Genomic DNA, 20,638 nt, shown 5'->3' on the forward strand with positions numbered 1-20,638 from the left:
GAAAGAGAGATTTCTGGTTTTCACAAAGAGTTGGCTTTCAGGTTCAGTTTCTTGCTGTAGTGTAGTGCATCATGTTTTGTTGCAGGAATGACAGCAGTTGCATCCTTATCCTAGTCCAGAGGCTGACTACAAACTAATAGTCCAGTTTGTTCCTAACTGCATCTTCTGATACATGCTTAAAGTTTGGAGTGGATAGTATTGGTCACAGTATGATGCTTTTTCCTTTTGTTAAACAATTTTGCTAAGCAATGACAATGCCTAACTATTTTTACCTTAGTGTCGGGCTGGTTTTATGGTCCTTCTGTTTTCCAGGTCTTTACGTAGGAAAATTGTAGAAGTACACAGTCTAAATGTCTTTTTACATAGCATTAATTAGTTATTCTTGGAAATTCTTGTGGCAGTTTTCCTTAAGATATATACTACTCCCACCTTGGTTTCTGTACCTACTTGGAAGCATTGGATGAGCTGGACAAGCGTTTTTCTGTGTGTATGTAATTGATAACTGTGTGTTGGTCCCCCGTTTGCATGCAAAAATATTATGGTTTATTGGGAATCTCCTTGTGTGAGAACCATTTTATGAACAAGCCAGCTGCATTCCCTTGGGACTTTGAAAGTAGCATCAAAGCTAGCAGGTAATTGCCCAATAAAGTAGGTCTGTTAGCTTTGATGCACTTGGGGGAAGTGAGGCTTCCACTTATAATGGTGCAGAGGCCGGACTGGGAATTGCCCAGAGATTTGTAATTGTGACAGAGTGAAGATGGATGCGAATAGTTTTGCTTGAGATTTGCTGGCTCTGTCAGCTAGCAAATTTTGTTCTACTTCATCGTGATGGCGGGTAGGTGCAGCCCAACTGTCTAGTTTCAGTAGTGTTCATTCTGTAGCTCCGCGTGCTGAGTCAGCATGTAGGATCCAAGAAGACTTTGTCAATTAGTGTTAATAACATTTATTTTTCTTAGCTTAGCTAGGTGTTATTAGACAAAGGAATGCAGTAACTGCTACTTAGTGTAGGGTTATACTTTTGCAAAATGTGATTGTAATGTTTGACTCTCAGGATGAGAACTGTTTTTAGAAAATAAATGTTTTTGTCTCAAGGCTGACTGTGCTCAGACTGATCAGACTGAATGTAGTAAAAGTACCTGCTTAGTAGTTATCAGCTTCTCTTACAGTGCTTCTTACCTTAAGCCCTTGTGTAGGTATGCCAAATGCCATCTGATTATATTTTCCTGGGAGAAATTCTCAGCGTACCATTAGGGAGATCTGGTGAGAAAGTCTTTTTGGTCTGCATTCTGTGTGAGCTCTCCTTGCAGTTGTCTGGTTCCTTGCTTGGTGAACTGGTCCCCACCTTGCTTGCAAACTTCCCTGTGATGCCGAGTTCTGTGTAGTTTGCTTTCCATTGCAGATCGTAGTCAAGTTCTTTTTCTTGGATTCTGTTGTGCAGAAGGAACAGCAGTGCTTTTGCTGAGGTGAGAATACGCTGAAGCATGTTGGGCTAAGGAAAAATGGTTATTAGGGCAGCTGAAACAGGAGACAGTGCCCTGGACAGATGTTGGTGAAGAACACTGTTGTAACTTAATGATGCTGTATGTGATGATGGAGAGTGACCAAGGGGAGTTGCTAGGTTAGCAGAATGATTCTGTATGTTTGTGGTAGTATTAGTGTAAATATGGAAGAGGGGTGATTCTCATCTTTGTAAGCAAGTTAGTTGTATTAAAATACAAACTGGAGTGTTGTTTTAGCATAATACTTACACAATATTAATAGATTTCTGGTCTGAGTTCAAACTTGGCTGGTAACTGCGCTTTAACTGGTTTCTGATATTCCAGTCACTCATTTAAACAAGAATGTAAGGTCAAACCCTGGTTTGATCTCCTTTGGAGTTGCACATTTTGAGCATATATATGTATATGCTTTTAGCCAGAAGGAAACGTTACAATGATCTAATCTGACCTCTTAGATGAACTGGACCACATGTGTTTGAGTCTTACAGGTGGACTCAATAACTTGTGATGAAACTAAAGAATACCTCTAGAAGACATGAGGTTTCAATCTTGATTTGAGGTCTTTTAGTGGTGCCAAATAGATTGCGTTCTTTAGTTGTGTTTGAGAATGGAAGAACCTTAAAAAAATAGTTTCAACATGAAGCTGCTAGAGCTTGTGATCACTTCTTAGGCCTTTCATCAAACATCTTCTCTTTGTATGTGCCTGTAGATGGTGGTGTTTAGAATTCAACAGACTGAGCTCACCAGTGCCTGGCAGTGAGGCAGCCCTGCCGCAGCTTCGGTTCCCTGCTTGGAGAAGGGCTGCTCAGTGTCAGGAGTTTTTAAAGATAATGATTTTCATCAACTTTCTCCTTCACACTTGAGCTGTATTCACATTAAACCATGAGGAAGAAACAGTATTAAATAGAGATATTTATCTCTTTCTCTTTGGTTAGGACTTGCTGTTGTTCCAGTAAACTTTCTGGAATATTGTAGCAATTCCCGAGTGTTCCTGGATCCCCATCACCTTTCTGCTCTATCCAAACGGTGGCTACTGAAGTGATCTTTACCATAAAGGTGAGAAGGTCAGACATCTTATATTTACCATTAGCTTAATGCTATATTGGCATTAATTCTGATTTTCCTGCTGCCCTTTTTCTCTTTTGCCCACCCATGTTGTTGTTCTTTACTGGGTGGAGCCCACTCACTGCTTTATTAGTCCTTTTGAATCTTCTGATATCACGTACCATCTCACAACCTTCTGCCTTGTGTGTGGCATACATTAATACAGTTGATTGGAAACGTAATATAATTTTCTTTGATTCCCAGCGGATTCTGTTTTCTTGCGTTGTTGTACAGTTATATTTTTGTGGGAAGAGTCTGTTTGCATTTGTTGTTGTGGGTGGAAGTGAGGCTGGAAATGCACATCAGTGTAAATTAAGTATAAGTCAACAAGGAGAAAAGAGCTCTGCTGGAGAAAATGGGCTGAAATTAAGATCAAGGTGCAAGGGAGTCTAAGGATCTGAACAGCTCCAGCGTGTTACTGTCCCTCACTTACAGAGCGTTCCCTTTCTCTGTGCACCCTCTGTCTCCCTTTGCTGAATGTCATTGCTAATGGCAGGGATTCAGCATTTTAAAATTCAATCTTACGTTGCCTGTGCTGGCTGGTTCTTCGTATACAGTATAATGCACATATGCATACAGTATGTTGGATAAAACTTTAAAATGTCTACCTTAGGAACGAAAATCCCTGCTGATGTTCTCCGTACATTATCCCCGTCTTTTCTGTAGCATGTCCTGACTTTGTTATAATCCTGCACTTCAGTTTCTGTACTCCCGTTGTTTCCTGTTTCTTCTAAAAATAAATTTTGTTTGTGGGAGACCTTTCTTCACTGAACCTTTCTTAATAAAAGTTATGTTTTTTTGAAGTGTTAGTGTCTGTTACAGAGCATCTCTTTGTAAAGAGCAGCAATAAACATTATTTTCCTCAGATCTGCTTTATCAAATGCCTTCTCACACAACTAGAGAGATGTAATGCCTACCAGCTCATAGCTGGTTTTATCTCAGACTGGTTTCTGTCTTTTTGGAGAGAAGTTAAAGTAAAACGGAGAAGTCTTCCTAGTAACAAAGCACATCACCTAAGCCCAGTTATGTGAAAGTCTGTAAATATCACCTGAGTTGACTGAAGGAGAAGCAGTTTGTGTCTGTGGGTCACTTTTCATCAGGGACGCTACCTGCTGGCATGCAGTCTTGTTGGCATCAGGTTACTTAGCCCACCTTCAACTGCTAACATAGCTGGGAACAACTTTCAGAATGGTATTGAAAGCGGTGTTTTGACCTTTTCCAGAAGGGGAATCTGCTAGTAATGCCTGTCATCAGTTCTTGTGTCTGTGTGTGCAGCTTCAGCTTTGCCCACAGCTGAGGATGGATGAAAGGCTGAATTAAATGCTTCTCCTCTTAGCACTGGTATGGCTGCATTAGCATCAGTCCTCCTGAAGCTGTAACGTAATGTAATAGAGGCCCTTTTCCTTGCTTGGGATCAAATAGACCTTTCAGAATGGAGATTGGTGGGTGACACATGGACAAACCCATTATGCAGTGCTAACCATCTCTTTCCTGTTTCCTGGGAAATAGAAGAATGTGGAAGTAGACTGCAGGAAATGGAGGGAAACCATGATCTGCACCTTCTGCTTGGGCTGCCGCTCTGCAGTGCCTCTGTGCATTCATTGACCTGGCCAGTTTCAGCCTGTCTTTCAGTATACAGTTTGAAATAAGCTTGCTGTCAAAAAAACACCAAAGTCCCCCCATAATCAGAAGAGGGCGGACAAATGGCAGCTGGGCTGTGAACACATTTTTTCTCCCCAGTTTCCCAAGATGGTTAATGTCAGTGAAACCAAAGGAAAATGTTTGGAAGTTCAGCTATCAGCGTGTACCCTTTTCCTTTTTTCTTTTCATCTCTTGTTTCTTTAGGCTTAGATTTCTGGGACAGTATAAAATTTAAACTTCAAGGCAGATGAAGTGTGATACTGATTTATTTTTAATGGTGTGTTTGAAGTGTTTTTTGTTTGCGTGTATAGTGGCAAGATTCTTCACTGCAGCAGTATAGAAATGTTGGATTTTTTCTTTCCACAAAGTTCCCAATTGGTCTAGAGTACCAGGTTTTTACAAATGGTGTTAATGTAAATCTCTGCTTACCACACAGTGATTACAGTTAGGACAGCTTGTACTTTAGAAAGTACACATTTTTTAGTTTTTCAGCTTCACAATTAGACTTTGATTTTTTGCAACTGCCTCTGCATGGATTTCTGTGCAAATGCAGAACTGGGACTCCAGCTGTGGATTCTTGTCAGTTGAGCTCTAGCATAACTTCAGGTGTGGTTTTTCCCTTTAAAAAAAAACTTCTAAACATTTATAAGAAACCTTATTCATATACTTTTCTTAAAATACTCTGGGTTTTTCTTTCTGTAGGGTTTTTTTGTCTTTTTTTTTTTTAAATGACCCATTTAGGGTGAGGGAAAACTTACTAAAGATTCTTCATTAAATGTATATGTGAGGATATAATGCTGTTGTACAGACTTACACAGACTCCTACCATTTTCTGCAGTAGTCTAGTGTGCTACTAGAAATGCACTTGCAGTCACATTCGCCCTTACAGTCTACGATTGCTCTGGAGAGTCAAGAAAGTAGGTAGTCATGTTTTATTGGTAACGTTTCTGAAATTTAATTCTTAAGTGAGTGTAAGATTTTATGTCTTGCCCTTTGGCTGTTTATTCCTTATTACCGAGATGTTTTCACAAGTTTTTGAAAATCCAGGTTTGCTTGCAAAGTGATTTTTTTTTGGATTAGAAGTAGATTGATGTGCTGAATTGACTTATCAGATGATGGCTGTTATGTTGGCAAGCAAAACTTTATCAAAGTATCCTGAAGAAAGAATGGGAAACTCTGTAGCAGGTGCAGACTGAGGGATGAATCCACTTTCTGCCAAAAGCAGCAAATGGATGGCATGGTATGTCAATGAGGAAAATGCTGAGGGGCTTACTCCATAGCGGATATAGAATATTTTTAAGTCCGTGTTTTGGAAAAAAAGGTATTTCTAATTATTTTGGGTTTGTGGTGATAAATGTAACTGAGATTTTAGTTGTAACTGGCTGGTTGTCTGATCTGAAGAAAAATCTAGATACTGTGCTTTCTGAATTTACCTCGTCAAAAAGGTCTATGCTGTAAGTTTAAATAGTTTAAAATGTTGGAAGTAGCAGGTAGAAGTACCAATAAATCAAATAATTACATTAGAATTCAGCCTTTTAGGGAGTTGCTTATTTGGACAAGTTTCTAAGTCTGAGTATTTTATTCTTGCCATCTATCAGTTGGGGGCTGCGTATGGTATTCTGAAATCCTTAGATGAAAGACGCTGGGAGTATAAAAATCTATATGGTAAAGATGGTGTAACGCTGAATCCCAGCAGAGAGGTATGTTGAAAAGATTTGATACTTGAATGTCTTTATGACTTGTTAATGTGTACTTGTTTAGGAATTGCAGGGTTGCATAAGGGAAGCAGTTACAACAAAAAGGATTAATAACTTAGTGTAAATGTGAAATGAGTAAAATAGGCATGGCCAGCTAAAGCAGTACCTAATTTATCTAAGGTGAACATTTATTTTCATTACTTGTTCCATTGTTTGAATTCTTCCTTTTAAATGACACTTTGACATCTTTTGTATAAATTATGCATATTAATGTAATTGTATTTACTTGTAGGTGGCTCTAACCAAGAGAGCTGATCCAGCTGAGTTGAAAACAATATTTTTGAAGGTATGTATAAAGTAAATATTTTACTCTTTCTGCTTAAATTTTTCATATCTTTTGCTCCTTTATTGCAGCATACAACTCTTGATAGTTTTTCCAACCATTAATCATTCACTGTATTATTACCATGTTAGACTTAAATACCATTATCAGAATTGAACAATGCTCACCAAGAAGTCAGATACATTCCTGAGTGATTATTGTATTGACTCAGAAGAAGTATTACTATCTTAGGAAACAAATGCATTGTTCGGAGAATGGGGTGGGAGTTCCTATATTGTTCCTACACATGGTAAAATGTTTGTGTAGACACCTTGCTGTTAGACCATTTGGTAAACTTTCTTCTCCCATCCTTGCTTCCTTCCTTCAGGGTTATCTCTGTTTCTCTGATTTGTAGAAGTGTTGGGAAGTAGACCTTGTGAATTTGTCATTTAACTAAAATTCTTTCTATGTTGGCCTGCTATAGAAGTATGCAAGCAGTGAAATGACTCGTGTGCTTGTATACTTGAGAGAAGTGTGCTTTAGTGTTTTGCTGGAATATGGCTTTCTTTGACCCATTTCCTAAATTTAAATAAATATTCCTAACCTTTCTAAGGTTTATTAGTACAATGTCTGTGTTAGTTTGGTAGTCTGATCTGAAAAATAGTTCACAAATTGGTAGGTCTGGAGAATAGATGTGAGGTAGGTGCTGCAGTGCTACAAGGAGCTGTTGTATCTGAATTATTTTTATGAAGGGGTTGAGTGCCTAATAGAGCTCGTAACTTCCCAAGTACCTCCCTCCACCTTCCCCCTCTCCAGTGTCATGCCCCACTCTCTGTGCACTTCTTGGCATGTTTTCCATTGTCCCTTGTGAACTATTATTAACAGTATGTGTAGGTGGCAATATGTATATTGCCAGTATTTATAGTTTTATCATATACTGTCAGTATTAATAGCTCTGAAACCAGATTTTTCAGTTGAGAAAGCCAGGATTTAACTTATTAAGTCCTGGAAATGGTATCTGTCAGGAGAGCAAAAAGACTCTTGAAAAAGAATGGGATAATGGGATTTTCAGAGCCAGATGCTTGAAGAGCCAGAGCAAGGCAGCAGAAAAGGCAGACAGGGAGCAGACTGCTGACCCAAGAAGATGGTAGCTTTGAGGAAGGGAATAAACATGGTAGAGAAGCCTGGTCCCCTCTGCAATATGAGGCAGTGCTCAGCTGTGGTAAGGGGGTTGGTTGGTTTTCTGAGAATAGTGTGAAAGTTGTTTCCTACCTGCCTGTGGGTATTCTCCTCTCCTGCGTTTCTGAAGATTGTAGCTCCTGCAGCTTTCAGTTTTGGCAGATTGAATGGGTCATGGATGAGCACACTAAATACCACCTCCAGCTCCTTTTTCATCCTTTTCTGCTTCCCCTTCCACTTAAAGAATGGGTCTTGCTAAGCAGAGTAATGAAATATGAGCTGAACATTTTGTTCAGTGTAATACAGAAATTGTCATGCCACTTACTACTGAGAAGGAAAAAGGATAAGAGAATGTGGTATGTTGTTTTGAGCTCTACAGATAAGCGATGGCCCAGGTGTTAATTAAGCTACTTCAGATGATTGTAAGTGGTGAGGCCAGTACAGTTGCTTCTGCAGATTGTGGGATTTTCACTTAAAAAATTACTTGACAGCCATTATTTCTACTTCAATTAAGAATGACAAAATAGGATTCCCAGGTAGGAATGGTAGCCACTGTGTAGAAATAAATATGAAGCTGTCAGTTTAAATGCAGTTGATTACAGTCAACTTTTAGCATTTTTAATACATCAAACCCCATGTTTGCAAATCTTATTTAAAATGGGGTTGAACTGGTTAATACTTGAATACCTAAAATGTATGGAAATAAGTTACCAAAAAACCATTAAGTACTATTGTATAATATCAAATTCTCTGTGGGTATAATTGCCAAAGTGGGGAAAAATACAATGGTAAAGAACCATTTTTTAATGTCTCTCCTCCAAAACCAATAGAATTGATGTTTTTTTTTCTTTTTGTTATGATAATTTGCAAGAGTAACTCTACTTTTTGTAAGTATTCTACCATAACCCCTAAGAGATTAGATTTTAGTCAAAGTGATCAAGCTGACATTTTCCAAGGTCATTTTCTATATGTATTATAGAGTACGTGATTGGATTTCAAATACACTTGAGTAAATCACAGTGACAAGAAACAGGAGGACACTGAAACCTTGTGCTGTTTTCTGTTATTGAGTGCCCTAGCAGGGGGTTAGCATGGAAGAAAAAAATGAAATATAGAAGCATAGGCTGTCTGTCTTATTTCATTTATTTCTCAGTAGCAGCTGTGTTAAAAGTTTTTGAGGCTGGGATTCTGAAAGATTCTGTTTCCCTGCAAATGATTACATTGAAATCAATTGATCTGCTAGTTCTTATAGAAGTATACAACTGAAAATTCCTTGCAGTGTATCAGCTAGAAAGCTTGTGTTACAAACAGTGTCTATTGAAACATGAATCCTTAAATGCTAACCAATATATAGATGCCAAAGCAAATTATGTTTTGTTTGGTCTTGCTTCTGTGAAGCCTTGTTTCTTGAAGATATTGCCGTACCTGGAGAATGTATTTATATAACACTGGAATAAAATAATCTACTTACTGTTACACTTTGGCATCCCTTTGAAAGTTGTATGCCTATAGCAGGTATAACAGTACTCTGCAGGCACCAGTGTGGCTCTGTGAAATGAAAACTGGCAGTTTCCTTCCCTTAGCAGAGCCATAGCTATGTAAAACAAAACGTGTCTTTGAAGTCTGCTACAAAATAGCAATACGCATCTAATATATTTATTACTTTAGTGTGGATAATGGCCTGTGGGGAACTGCCACAATGGTTTATCATCCTACCTTACCTTAAAAAAGAATAAGAAATTAACAGTTGCTTTCCTGTTGTCAGTGCACATTTGTTATCCTGAGGCAGACTTGTTTCCCTTAAAGCTAACGCATGGTTCTGCAAATGTTGCCTGGGATTTCTTTTCCTCTCAATTACTGTCCTTATCCTTTTTCTTTCCTAGAAAAACATTTTTAGGGTTGATCTCAAGTTTATCCTTCTACAGAAAATGAGGGCTTTAAACTTTGAGGGATGACTGAGGAATCAGGGTAAGGGTGGTAACAAAGGCAATTTTATTTATTTATGTATTATCTTCAAAATATTTTAATATTCCTTTTCCTTGATATGTAATGTTACTGGAGGCTTCCCTTGGGAGCAAATACTCTTGGGTCTGTTGAATGCTGTTTCTGGAGTAGTAATGCCAGTAACTATGGTATAAAGCGTGAGTAACATATGCCATCAGTGTTTGGTAAGGTCTCAGACCCCTTTTCTTGTTTCTGCAGTATGCTAAAGTGTCCAAGTTCTTGCTTTCTCTCACGTTCTTCTGCAAATACTTATTCTCTGGCCTCCTTTCAGCAGTTCAACCAAGGAGGAATATCTGTAGGTTCTCCTTTACTTATAGACCAGCTGTGGCTGAAGGTGATGCAGTGGAGTTCCTCCAGAACAGCACCCCCAGGTGGACACTGCTGTGGGATCATCTACTCCACTAGCACTATAAAGTCATTTCACAGGTGTAAACCTACCTTCTCATCCCAAAGGAGTAATTTCAGATAAATAAAATATGCTGGAGTATCCTGTGCCTGTTAGAGTTTCAGTGGGATGGCGGTGCCACATGCATGTTTGCACATGTGCTTTGTGTTCGAAGAATCATACGATCATAGAATGGTTTGGGTTGGAAGGGACCTTAAAGATCATCATCATAGAATGGTTTGGGTTGGAAGGGACCTTAAAGATCATCTAGTTCTAACCCCCTTGCCACAGACAGGGACATCTTTCCTCTAGACCAGGTTGCTCAAAGCCCCATCCAACCTGGCCTTAAACGCTGCCAAGGAGGGGGCATCCGCAACTTCTCTGGGCAACCTGTTCCAGTGTCTCACACCCTCACAGGAAAGAATTTCTTCCTAATATCTAATCTAGATCTCCCCTCTTTCAGTTTAAAACTATTCCCCCTCGTCCTATCACTACATGCCCTTGTAAAAAGTCCCTCTCCTGTAGGCCCCTGTCAGGTACTGGAAGGCTGCTATAAGGTCTTCCCGGAGCCTTCTCTTCAACTTCAAAAAAACATTTGGTACTGGAGTATTAACTCTTTCTAGACTATCATGGAGAAATTGTTGACATGATGAACAAATAATTGTGTATCTGCCACTCTTTTGGCTGGGAAGCCAAGCCTTCAGCTGCTCGAGTAACTCCCCACTTACTATCTCCTGTTTGGGTGTAGGCTGTAGGTTCTTCAAAACAGAACTGTCTCATCTACTGTAATGTAAGCCTGCTCCTGATTGGAAGCTATGGGTAGTGGTAATAAATACCTGGAGAAGGATGTATTTGAGACACTAAATATTGTATTCATTTAACAGTATGCAAGTGTGGAGAAGAATGGCGAATTCTTTATGTCTCCAAATGACTTTGTCACACGGTACCTGAAGATAATTGGAGATGGTTTGTCTAATGCAAGCACTGTGCAGCTCCTTGCAGGTGTGGTGGATCAGACAAAAGACGGGTAAGTGGGGTTTTTTTTTGTGGTTTCTTTTCTTTTTATGTTGTTCGTTTAAAAAACACAAACCCATTCTTCCAAAACAATCTGATCCCCCAAGGGTGGTAGGGTTTGGTTTTGCTTTTTGCTTTTTTTTTTTGCCTGCAGATACATAAAGAAATACAGTATCTTTTAAGTGGATACTGTAGAAACAATGTTTTGAGCTGCATGCACCATTTAGCTGAGCAAACCATTTTCTGTCTACTATGTATTTTTAATTCATTGAACCTTTCATGTTTGTTGGCTGGCTCCCCTAACTCCCTCTTGCCTTTCCTTCCATGAGTCTTTCTGTCTCTGTTTACTTTATGTATTTGTCACAAACACATTCAAATAGCAATCCAAAATAACTTTAGATGGTGTAGGAAGAGATCGTAGAAAAAAATGCCCCTTCTTTGTTTTGCGGTAGCGCTGTTAAAGGTTTTTGCCACTGTTTTTTCCCTCAAGAGGGAAGAGTAGCAGCTAAGGTATTTAGGGAGCCACTTTGCAATTTGGGAAGACAGCAGTGAAGTTGGTTGCACATGGTTTGCATTTGAAAGGCTGACTTTGCCAATAGGCAAGATTAGCTACCCCTCCATCTTCCTACCCCCTTGTTTAATGAAATCCTAGCTTTTGCTTTTGGTACTTGCCCAGGCAAGCTGTCTCTTCACCCATATGAATGCATTTTTTGAACCCTGCCTTTAAAGTATCTTTAGAGAAACTTTGTAATAATTAGCTAGGGACTTAAGGTCTGCAGTTGTGGCATTTTTAGAAACCAGAAAACTTCAGGCATGACTCATATCAGTGGTTGCAGAGAGTAAAATGTGAGATAAATAAAGCATAACTAGAGAATGCAGGCTTCCTAGGGAACAGATGCATGCATAACTGAGAACTTTTGCCATAGTTCCTGTGCTCTCTTTTCTGCTCTGGCAGCCGGACACCTTAAACCTTGCAGACAAGTTAATGTGATGATTGTTACCCCTGGTGAGAGAATTCTGTAAAAGGTTATATTGGTAACATTGGCATGATGGCGGCAGGAAAGTGGTGGCTTCAGATAGCATTTGACTGAAAACATTAAACATGTCTCAGATTTCTTTCCTTGGTTCGATGCCTGCAAAACCAGCATTTTCCAAATTGCATAGCTTCAAATCCATTTTGTAATAAGAAGATTGAGAGTATAATCCATACCTTGTGATTTGGATCTCCCTCTCAAGCAGAAGCTGGTGTCAGGAAGAGCAAAACGTAAAACTGTACCCTATGTGAACTTGTTGACAAGTTGGGATTTCATAGCTTGGCATGATCTTGAAGGAGTTTTGCGGTGTAGTATTGAGGCTTTTAATTGCCGCTTTCTGCCATGGGTAAGGACTGTTTTCTGCAGTCCAGACTGTGCAGTGACGGGACTACGTGTTCCTAAAATGTCTTTGGAGAGTCTCTTCTGGTATTCAGGCTGTCTTCTTGTTTAGCTGCTATACTAATATGTGAAAAAATGGAGAAAGTTCAGGAAGTGAGTAGCATTCATCTCTCTAAGCTGGCATTGTAGCATTTTTGGCTGTGGGGCCAGGCATTTGTACCTTGTTCTCATGGTGTATAAAGTAATTTGCAGAGTGATCGTCTGAAGCAAGGGTCACTTGCTTTTTGTTTCCTGGAATGAAATCTCCTAGGGATGGCAATAACTGGTCTTCTCCTATTGAATTCTTTCCAACTTGACAGTCTGAAGATCTTAGTTTTAAAGTGAAGTACAAACTCGCTTTTGTTAGTGTTCATTTTTAATAGGCTGGTCAGTGTTTAGAGACTTACATGTGTTAAGGTCGTGAGAGTCTGTTCAATAATTCAGCTTTATTTCTAGTGTAAAACACAAGGTAGGCTGCAAGAGCAATGACAAGTTAATTCTGTTACAGTGTTAGTGGCTTAAAGTTCTGAAAATACTGCTAGGATATTTCTAGAAGCATTTATCCACTGTCCACGGTTTTGCTGTGAAGAAGCATCTGTTCTTCATGACTGGTGAGCATGACCACTGTTCACTAAAAGGGTCTGAGCCCAGAATCACCAGGGTTGTTCCTAGCACTTTTTTAAAAAGCTTTTTAACTCCTTCTGATTTTGATGTGAAGTTAGGTATAGGTACCAAGTGTAATCAATGAGAAATGCTAAAACGGGTAAGTCACGTGAGTGAAAGGCAGACAGCACAAGAGCTTCTGACTCATGAGCAGAGCAAATAGATGGGCAAAGAGCTGCTTACACCAGAACTGAAGAAGTCCTGAGTGTGAAGTGCAAAGTATAGTAGTTCTTATGTACAGTCTCACTGTGGTTGCTGTGGACAAAATCTCTCATGTAGCTCTAGCACAATTCTTGCATTGCCAGAGATGAAGGATTTGAAGGTATCGGCAGAAGTTGCTGGTGGTGTGACAAAGGTATGAGACCCCTTAAGGCAGACTCTGGTGTTCAGTGAATATCTGTTGCCACGGGAGCAAGTTTTGCCTCCATCTTAAGTCAGGGCATAGGGTTATTTGGAGGTCGGCTTTCCTTCTGTCCTCTTATGGAGGCATCTTTTTAAGGTTTCCTGTAAGAAAAGGAAATGTTTTTCCTGCCGATGGCCAGAGAAGCCTTTCAAAGTAGTCGATTGGTAATAACACAGATTTTTTTAAAGTGTTACATCACGTGGCTGTAGTTTGTATGAAACAGACTTAAGAGCTGTGACTGGTTCCTAGCCTTAAGCTTCTCATTCCTAATTTTAGTTGGAAAAAAACGCTTCATTTGGCTTCAACCGGATCAGAAACTCCCCCAAAACACAGTGGCTTTCTCAAGGCCTATCAGCAACAGGCCAGGCATTTTTCATCCTGCCTACGGTAACATATTGGTTTTCAGTCTTTTGTTGTACTTTTAAACATCTAACAAAGTAAGTATTTACTGCACATCTCTGGACTGTAGTAACTACCACTTTACTGAGAAATACTGTATGCTTTATTTTTAGAAAGGACAAACTATTCAAAAATAACACTTAGAAATGCCAGCATTTTCCATTATTATTGGATATAAATTTATCCTCTAATGCACTGATTTACACTATACTTAGTTTACTGAGGTTTTAGCATAAAATAATAGATGTAGCTTCAATTTGTGTCCCATTATGTTATCATGTTTAAATTGCTGATACAGTAAAAACATATGCATTGATTTCTGAAGAAACCTCTTCATCATTGCATTTGTATGTATTATTAGAGTGGGTAATGGCTTTTTTTCTTTGCTTGGCTACATGTGGACTTTTTCTGGTGGAAATGCATCATGCTTATGTGGTGCCCAGATACCGTGGGTGCGAGCACCAAAAGAAGCAGCATAGAAGAAAGGAGAGAGTGATAAATAGTGATCTTACTGCATCATACCTGGTTGCTGTGTTTGAACTTAGCTCTTGTGTGTGGATGTTTTTAAAATACAGGTTTTCAATCTTCCTGAATAAATTGTGCATTGTTGGCCCTGTTAATGAGGACATGAAGGTGAAGGAAGACTTTGACCGATTGGGTAGAATATCCTCAAGTAAAATTTTGTAAACATTTCAGCTTCACCTCTTTGCGCTGTTAAAATCACGAGGCTTTTCTCTGCTTTTGTAACATAAATGAGCACTTGTTTAGTTAGATAAAATAGCTCTTAAGTAGTATATTGAAGTCCATGTTAATATGTGCTGTTTAATGACACCTAATGATATTCAGTGAAGGGTTATGCTAAACCCAAAGGGATGATGCTAAACCAGAGAGAAAATGTGTTACCCAGGCAACTGCCCTTGTGCAGTATAGAGAACTGAGCATATGGCTATGTAGTACACATTATTTCAGCATCTTTAAGCATTAAGAATCACACGTGTAATTGACTGTGAAAAATTACTGCTCAGTTACTGTATTGTACGGTCATAATAGAAGTAAATGAATACGTCATTGTTGTTAGAATAGATCTGTTGGGAATCACTAGCAGGCTAGTCTACTTAGGGAGCAAGAATACAATAAGAAGAAAATAGCTGGTTTAATTAACATGTAAAAATTGGGTTAATTTGAATTCAGCTGGCACAGCAGATATTAATGTCTCTTCTTTAATAGTCTGTCTAGAACCACACAATTTGTACACTTTTAATCTTCCTAGTACTATGAATAATTGTTTTTAAAAATCGATATGGGGTTATTTTAAGCATCTATCTCTGACATATTAGGGGGTTTATTACTTGTAAGTACTGATAAAGAATGCTTCTACCAGTATAAAATCTTGTAGCAGTGTTAATGCACGGAGTTTTAATCAAATCCAGGCCTAATAACATAGAATATATTCTTAACATGGTGCTAGGATTTTTCTGAGATAGGTGCTGTATTTCTTTTCTGTGCTCTCATCACTGTTTGTGTTGGGATCTGTTAGTAAGGACATACGCTGATTGTTGTTTCGCAGAAAAAGCAGCTTTATCAAAATGGTATTGGCAGATACTTCACATTTTTAATTCTAAACAATCCTATTCTAGAGTCTTGTTGCCTGCTCTCTATTTTGTTCTTTCTGTGTGTGTGCTTTGTAATCTTTGGGTCAGAAGAATTCAGTGCTTTGTATCTGTTTGCTGTTGTGGAAGTTGTCAGGTATGTATCCAATAATAATGGATAATAGTGAGCTTTTATAACCTGTAAGTCACATAGTAACAATAAACATGCATAAATGCAAAACTAAGTAGCTTGTGATGTATTGGTTTAAAACGGAAGGAAATGTTGCATTTTTAAAAATTTCTTTTGAATTAGGAGACATGGAAATTTTCTTCCATTTAAAGACTGAGTATCTGTGTATTCTGTGTGTAACAGCGGGGAGTACTGAGAGCTCCCAAGGAGTTTAAAATAAATGACTCCATGGCCTGCCCATGTGCTAACGTGTGCGTATGTAGAAAGTCATTGGCTTCTTTGCCAGTAAAGCTTAAGGCATGCTTATATGTTTACTGGCATCATCAGTTGTGAGTTTAATATTAAGAATACCTGAGGAGGTTTCTTTTTATTTATTTCTCATACTACATAATAATCTATGGTGGCAAGTTCCCAGAGCTAATTATTTGTTAAGACTATTTCAGACTCTACTTATGCTTTCTTTTACTTTTATTTAGTGCACATATATTGAGGGAGGTAAAGTAGAACAGCTTTTTGGCCTGCTCTGTGCCATGCTTTTTTTTTAATGTCCTCTTTTGTTCATCTTTTCATGTTTTCATGTTCTTCATGGAAATCTGCTTATTAACTAACTTAAGGAAGGGCACCTCTGCATTTATCTGTGCTCTACTACTACGCTCGTGTATTGGGAACCTGGCTGTAATCATGAATTTCAGTAAACTGCTCTTGGGCTGACGAATAGCGTGCAGACTACTGCTTGAAATTTGTGACTCAACATGCAGAACTGGAGGGCTGTGATGGATGACTAATAAGTTGCTAGCGAACAGATACCACATTCTGATCGGTTCCTTCTGAAGTGAGTGGCAGCATGTAGGTCTTGAATGGATTTGCTTTCCAAAAGCCTTAAGTAGTGAGTCTTGAGGGAATTTACTCATATCCTTATTGGCTCTCTGTCTTGCCAGCAGAAGGAGGTAGGCTCCCCCAGAGGGCAGTTCAGTTAGATATTAAAGCTGAGGTGAGTAGCCATGCTGAGCACTTTGCTTATTTTATGTTCTGTTGTGACTTGCTGAGAGGAATAGTTCTTTGTTGAACAAATTCATTTCTATCTAGCGTTAGAAAGGCCTCCTGACAGCATTGGTGACAGGGCATTTTAGGATAAATTTTAATCTCTGTTGATAACATTTTGTACACATTTTGGTTGTGATCTTACTTCCTTTGTATAATCTATGTTATATTGTATTTCAGTTTTCTGCAAGCAAGTGGTTTCATAGCTCTTGCTTTTTCCTTCATCCCTTAGGTTGATATCCTTTCAAGAGTTTGTGGCATTTGAATCAGTCCTGTGTGCTCCAGATGCATTGTTTATAGTAGCCTTTCAGCTGTTTGACAAGACTGGCAAAGGAGAAGTTACTTTTGGTAAGACTGTTCTTAAATGTACACTCTTAATTTAAAAATCCTTACTTATACTAAACTCTATTTCACCTTCTGTTACCGTAGGGAACACAGTGATTGGTAGTAGAACTACAATAGTGCCAAGCAACTTTCTGGCTGAGTTTTTTTAATCATTTACATGTGCACAATGTGAAGTCAAGGTCATGGTCATCTTCATGGTTTTCTCTGGAGAACCAGTCACTTCTCTTTTTCTCTTCCCCAACATTTGTGCAGGTCTTCAGAACAGCAGTGAAAGGTGACTATAGGAAATGATTGTAAAACCGCAAGAAAGTTGCCAGAAGACTTGGGTGAATGTTGAGTCTGAAATTACCCTGATTATTTTTTGTTTAAATTTGCTATATTTCAAGATGGCTTCCTTTTAAGGCTTAAAACTTTCTGTCTTTATTCTGTGAGATTTTACAGTAATAAATCCATTATTACCCACACCCCCCTTTCCCCAAAAAATTCAGCTGTGCATTGGAGGTGTGGTGTTTGCACTGACAACATGAGAAATACTCGGGCGAGGTTAAAACTTGATTATGAGGACTGGTTATTTCTAGATACCATAAGAGACAACTTTTGATAGCTGTAGGACTGTCTGCCACCTGCCTAATGGTAAGGACCATTCTGTCTGGAAGGAGGATTCAGAAATTAGCAGTTTTGAATAACTTCACACATTGAGCTTTCATGTCAAAAAGTATGGGGGATTTTTTTTCCCTAAATACCTACACTGGATAAAATTGCTATTTCTAATCTGCTACATTTGGACATGGTTATCCATATGTCTTGAGTTTTGTTAGTTGATTGTTAAACGGTTTTAAGTAAAAGCAAAATAGGATGACATTGACTCTTTGTCTTTCCAAAATGTATGGTTCACATGTCCTTTGTCTTTTGCTAGTATTCTCCACACATTTTATGCTCAGTTGAAAACGCCCTTCACTTTCCATTTGAACTGGCAGGATCCTGTTACCATTGCATGAAGCATCATTGTATTCCTTCTACCATCTCCAAAAATCTGTATTTGAATTTGTGGCTGCTGAGAAGACTTGCTGTCTCTTCTTGTGTCTGTTTTGTGTTTTCATTATTTTGGTTGTCTGTTGAAGTTGTGAAAGATGTGCTTTTTGTGTGCAATGTTACTTGTTAGAACAACTTTTTTGAAATTACTACGGATGCTGAAAGATTTGAAAGAATTTCAGGAAAAAGTTCTGCTAATCATAACCTTGATGAAGAAAGTGTTTTGTGCCTAACAGTCTTGTGCATGTGTATGGACAGAGAGGCAACGAGAGACAGCACGCTTTTAAACCAGAAGGGCGCGCGTATTTTGCAGAGGTTTTGTTCCAGCGCAGACAAGCCAGGGTTCTTGGAATGCCTGTGATATGCACGTTCTTGTCTGCGTCAGAGCCCCGGTTTGCTTGGAGCGCTGGTTAATAATCTGGGAAGAGCTGTAGTCGTTTGATCTGAATGCTGAATCAGTCCGACTTAACTTTTTAACTCTTGGCATTCTTGTTCCTATTTTTCCTGCTGGCAAATGCTTCCCTTGGGGTTTGACACAGTGAGTCAAGGGATTTGTTTGGCATTTTAAGTCCATTGAAGTCCTTCTAGCGATGAGAAAACTCCTATGCCAGGCTGTGTTTAAGGTATTTGAAAGAGGAGACATGCCAACATTGGCAGAACCTCAGATACCTTTTTTGAATTCCCTCCTCTCCCCCTTTTAAAGCATAAATGCATTTATAACTTCTGTATAGTACCTTGTGGCTACCACCCCAGCAAACGCCTGGAGTGAGGAGGATGTGAGGGCTGTCTCAGTGTTGTGCATTCTCAGCACAAACGGTTGACCTTTAGACAAAGCTAGTTTCTATTTTCTGTCATAAGAAAAAAAAGGCTTTTTTCCTCCCCATTATGAAAAAAAACCCTAATACTTTCACAAATAAATTATTACAATACTGTCCTGTAACTTTGCCACTGAGTGCCTCAGTCATGCATCTTTGAGGTTAATTATGAGATCTTTTTCCATTGACTTGAATGAGAGTGGAATCAAGTCCTTATCAAGGTTAGGAGACTTAAATAGGGGTTTTGTATACTGTGGAATTACAGTGTGAAAGGAACAGAAGAAAAGGGAAAGTATCATTTTTCACTATACTGCTGATAAGTGTAGTATCTCAAGAATCCTATTATAAGTCTGTATCTCATTTTATTGTTGTAAAGAAACAGCATGGCTTATGTGTACAGTCATTGTTTTTCTGTATACTGAGATAATGGTATAAATATTTTAGGTTGTACCGAACGGAATATAAGGCTTCCCAACTGTGAACTTCACATTTTCTACTAAGCAAATCACCCAAATCTTATTCTTCCACAGGTGCACTTAGTTTGGCACCTTTGTAAAACAAATTAATATTGGGCTTTGTGTCAAAGAGCTTTTGCACTGAATGCCACATCCAGGCTGTGGATATTTAGAGAAATGTTCTGGGTAAAGAAGTTCCAGTATTTAATACTTTGCACTTACTTTTCTTGAAAAATGCTGCACTATTACTTTAGCTTCTGGGTTGGAAATGCCTTTGCATTTTAGTCATATGTTGACACCTCTGCAATTTTAAATGTTTCATTTCTTACAAGTTAACTGTACCTGGTTCTTTGACAGAGTTATCATCTATTTAAAAGGGCTGATCTGCAAGCAGCGTGTGTATGGCGGGCGGGAAGTGGGAAGTATTTCTAGTTTATTGCTTTTCAAGGTGAATGAAATGGCCACTAGTAAATTAGTGGCCAGTGGCTGACTGAGACTACACCTGGCTGTTGCATCATGTCATAGATTTATCTGCTGCTGAAGTGTCAAAGCCTTGACAGTTTGCAAAGAGTTAAAGCCCTCAGCAGGAAAGTGGGAGGAAGTTTATCTGGCTTTTAAATTTGAGGCAAAGAGCAAACCATTGCTTCTTACTGTTGAGTGTTGACAGGCACATAAAAGCTGATAATGTAAGTCCAGAGGTTTAAGAGACTTAGTAGAGTTGCTTTTTTGTTATATGACTGTATTTTAATGCCTCATTAAAGAAGCAGAGCCCTTTGAAATTCTTTACTAGATGGTGTTTAAAAAGAAGGTGAGATGGTTGGGTAAAAATGTCAGTGTTTAAAAACTAAGTCGTCTTAACCTCCATCTCTAATTTTGGATGGATACGTGAAATGATGAGAGCTAACAGTTCTGAGCAGTGAATATGCTGTGGTGATATCCAGGAACTGGCACTTTCCTTTTCTTGTACTGGTTCTCACTGCCCTAGTGAAGGGCAAAATAAGCGTTGTCCATGTTGGCTTTGCTCACAGAGAAAAGAAAGGCACAAAAAGACATGTGATTGCTCGCGTCTGTGCTGCCAACCGGCGTTGAACCTGGCTTTGAAGATTTTAATTCTGATTTGTTTTAAAGTAGAATTTCCCACCAGAGAGAAATTCTTGCTCTCGTACTTAATGAAATGTAGCTGTGGTATAGTGTGTGTTTTTCTGGTTTTGTTTTTTTTTTTTTTAAAGGTCATCTAATTCAATCTGAAGCTGTTTCAAAATGGATGCTGTGCTGTGCTGCTTTGAGAAATATGAGTATGCTGTAAAACAAGTCAGTCCTTTAATTTAAAAAAAAAGTGAAAAAGGAAACCAAAAGTCCCCAAACCCAGCAAAAATGCGAAGGGCATGGGGAACCCAAACCCCAAATTGTTGCTTGTTTAGCATAACAGCTGCAGAATCAAGCAGTGTA

The 20,638-nt window shown here is 38.8% G+C and overlaps 1 protein-coding gene across 6 annotated transcripts in view; it reads left to right on the top strand.

Annotated features, from left to right (window-relative positions):
* SLC25A13 (solute carrier family 25 member 13) overlaps nt 1-20,638 on the top strand; it is a 101,341-nt gene that overhangs the window by 17,962 nt on the left and 62,741 nt on the right. For 4 of the 6 annotated variants that reach the window (XM_068404506.1, XM_068404508.1, XM_068404505.1 and 1 more), the window contains 3 exons: nt 6,234-6,287; nt 10,716-10,858; nt 16,775-16,890. In XM_068404506.1, the coding sequence (XP_068260607.1) occupies nt 6,234-6,287; nt 10,716-10,858; nt 16,775-16,890 (313 nt within the window). Of the gene's footprint in view, nt 1-2,434; nt 2,556-5,457; nt 5,485-6,233; nt 6,288-10,715; nt 10,859-16,774; nt 16,891-20,638 lie in introns of those variants that run through there. The other 2 variants (XM_068404509.1, XM_068404507.1) reach the window with 2 other exon arrangements.

This window comes from Nyctibius grandis, chromosome 7 (assembly GCF_013368605.1).
Source record: "Nyctibius grandis isolate bNycGra1 chromosome 7, bNycGra1.pri, whole genome shotgun sequence".
NCBI classification, from domain to species: Eukaryota; Metazoa; Chordata; class Aves; order Nyctibiiformes; family Nyctibiidae; genus Nyctibius; species Nyctibius grandis.